Source organism: Phaethon lepturus, unplaced genomic scaffold, assembly GCF_000687285.1.
Source record: "Phaethon lepturus isolate BGI_N335 unplaced genomic scaffold, ASM68728v1 scaffold52389, whole genome shotgun sequence".
In the NCBI taxonomy this organism is placed as follows: domain Eukaryota; kingdom Metazoa; phylum Chordata; class Aves; order Phaethontiformes; family Phaethontidae; genus Phaethon; species Phaethon lepturus.
The window spans coordinates 1,332-4,539 of record NW_010565092.1 but is presented as its reverse complement, the minus strand read 5'-3'; the positions used below and the strand labels follow the sequence as shown (position 1 = coordinate 4,539).

The window sequence follows — 3,208 nt, the reverse complement described above, 5'->3', positions numbered from 1 at the left end:
AAAGTGGGGGGGGGGGGGAAGTCTTTAGTTTGCATTCATCAATCCATGCTACATAAACACTTTTAGAAACAGGATACAGAATTACCCACCTCCTCATTCTGGCTCAAAAAGCCCCAAGTATAACTAACTGAAGAAGAATTTTATTTGCATAGTCCCTATGCTCCCAAGCCAAAGTTAGCTAGAATATTTGTGACACAACTGGTAAAAAGGAAAGGTGCTTAGCTTAATATGCACAGTGACTAAGAGTATAAACCAAAATGGAAAAAGAAAGCCACTGTCTCCCACCAGCCTTTTCAGGCACAACCCATTCCCGAGCACTACCATCTCTCACAAGAAAGGCTACAATATATTAAAGGAATCCGTTCATAAACCTCATCTTAAAGAGAAAAAAGAAAGATACTGAATCTGATCCAAGCAATACCAGAGAATTAAGACAGAATTTTTTTTATTATTGTCTATGACCAGTAAGTCTTACCTGGAATGTCGCAGACTATCTTTTTTGTTCTTTGCAGTACACAGTGTACATTCACAGCCTACAGCATGAGGTTTGGGTAATGATATATCTTGCTTTAACAGCATGGTGAGAATTTCATAGTTGTTACGGTGGGCAGCTAAAATGACAGGTGCCACATCCATGGTTGTTGAGTACTCTGGGTTCTGAATGCGTTCCATTAGTTTCTGGAATAAAATGTAGGAAGAATCTAAATTTATTACAGATAGTTCTACTACAGTGTTTACATGTAAGGGTTTTTTTTGACTGTGCAACAATGAATCTCTCCTTCAAAATATCTTCCTATGTTTCATAACATGGAAATAAGGAAAAATTTGTAACCACATTCAAACACCCCTCAGATAAATATAGGAAAAAGAAAAATGGACACAGAGATGTTTCTGGTTTATTTACATAGAAAACCTGACATTCAGTGCCTACCTTCTCCAATATACATGCACGACATTAAAAAGTGTATTTTGCTCTAGTCTTAGAAAAAATTGTTGTAAGTATATTTACTAAGTGCAGAAAAAATATCCTGACTGTACCACACTCTGTTACACAACGTCTTATGCCTTCCCTCCCTCCACCTCTACTTGTTAACTTTTAAAAGTTCTCTGATACTCAGTCCTTACCAAGGCAAGTTTCAACTGATTAATTTCAAGGTGAAGATTGCTTGAAAAGTCTACGAAGCTTCAATACATGAATGTACCCAGTATAGGTAAAGGCTGCTAATTACCTTGCGAACAGTCTACAAGAAAAGATTTATAACCACTTTATTTTTTTTTCTCTTCTGGACTAACTAGGCATCTGTTAACACTTGGCACATGTAAAGCCACTGGATCCCTTAGGCAGTAAAGCAAAATAACGTATTCTATCCTTTAAAACAAAAGAGGCTATAAAAATAATCCCCAATGTCCAGATTCTATCATCTTAGAGATGTAGAATTTAATTTGAGAATATTGTTTTAAATACTGCAGTTACCCAGAATGCAATAGCCCCCACTCCCCAACCAAAAGTCAAGGAATAACGATACTCAACTACAATGGTTGGTCTGGAGGATCTTTTTGGTCGGTGATTAAGGAGAATGTCAACAGCTCCCACCACTTCTGAGTCAATAGCCACCAAAAGTGCATCCGATGACTAAGGAAAAAAAACAAGTCATATGTGAAAACAGCAGTAACCTAAGCAACATAAAAAGTCAATCTGAAGCCGGACTGTATTTTTTTTTTTTTAATTTAAAGTACTAAAATAATGTTCTGTATGATCACCGTGCATATGATTAGGATACAAATTCAGGTTGTCATTCCAAAAGTTAGCATAGCGTTACTGACAATTTGTTTCATTGCACGAACAGCAGAAGAACAATTACAGAAATTACTTTCCATTCTATGTAATGTTTCCATTACATCCACCCAAAGATGATGCAAGATACTTCCAAAAATCAAGTTTTAAGGGATAGTTTACCACGTTATTCAAAATACTAAAAGCAAGTGTCTGTGTAACACAACTCAGGCAGATGGGATACTTCAGCCCCATACTCGTAGTTCTATGGTAAAGCTAGCAATGTAAGCTTTTTTTTTTCCTGGGCTGGTAACTACTTCTGAAACTTCTCTTAAGTTGCGATAAGCAGCTTTTCATTTTCCTTTTTTATTCATTTTAGAAAATTCAAATTTTTACTTTAAAAATAAAGGAGATGCAGGGACAGGAGCTTGTTGGTTTTTTCCCGTCCAGTATCAGACAACCTAACAAAAGACATTACTTTTCCCTGTCTTACACACTTAAGCCATCGTAGCTACAACTGCCCCAGCAGCACCAGAGATGTTGCATAAAGTTAAGGAAGTACTGCTGGTATGAAACTGCCTCTGACATCAGGCACAGATGAAGCTTAACAAGAAAGCACAGAAATGCATACTTGCCTTACCTTAAAATCATCTAATAGAATGTGCATTTTTCTAACTGTGCTACCACTTAAAAAATTATACTCCACAGCCAAAGAGATCTCTGCATTCTACACTTTTTAGTATGATGCACACTGACTATATGCTGTTTATTTTGCTTGAAGATAATGTATACATCATCTCTGCAACAGGAATAACATTTAAAATAAGATTCAGTCTTGTTAATATTATTGAAAATGTTACTTATACATTTGCCATGCCAATAAAAATCCCACTAGAAAAGTAAATTAGTGAGAAGAAAACACTTTGACAATTACTAAATGGAAAAAGAGTTGAACTGCATATAAAGACACATTCTATTTCCTTCCAAATTCTGACAGATTAACAGAGAAGATATATAAAGAATAGAATACACAGATCCATGACTAACTGAAGATTTTCAGTAACTTATGTGTTGTATACCTGGCAGCCATAATCCAAAAGAAGCTGTAGTATGTCCAAGTTTTCATTTTCAATGGTTATGGTAACAGCATTTCGTCCAAGCACATCCACACAATTTATGTTCATTTCACCTGAGCTGTTTTCCTCTAAGAGTTTCTTAACCATGTAATAGTCACCTGTGCAAGTAACATATGAATGTCACTTAGTATTACTATAAAGCAATAAAAGCATGTGAATGTTATAAGTACCAGCTATGATCAAACAAGACAACATTCCACAGCTGACAACAGACACTGAATTGTGCCAGGTAACTAAGAAGTCAAGGTAGATAAGCATTCTCTCATCAGGGAGGAAACTAAGGCTATTTCAGGAGGTC

The 3,208-nt window shown here is 36.0% G+C and overlaps 1 protein-coding gene across 1 annotated transcript in view; it reads right to left on the bottom strand.

The window, feature by feature from the left end:
* The window catches only part of TRPC1 (transient receptor potential cation channel, subfamily C, member 1), a gene marked incomplete at its 5' end in the record, with an annotated part of 20,528 nt that extends 17,520 nt beyond the window's left edge, over positions 1-3,008 (bottom strand). Inside the window, 3 exons of the mRNA XM_010295062.1 lie at positions 476-678; positions 1,535-1,633; positions 2,854-3,008. Of these exons, the coding sequence (XP_010293364.1) occupies positions 476-678; positions 1,535-1,633; positions 2,854-3,008 (457 nt within the window). The remainder of the gene's footprint in view (positions 1-475; positions 679-1,534; positions 1,634-2,853) is intronic.
* Between the last annotated feature and the right edge of the window lie 200 nt (positions 3,009-3,208).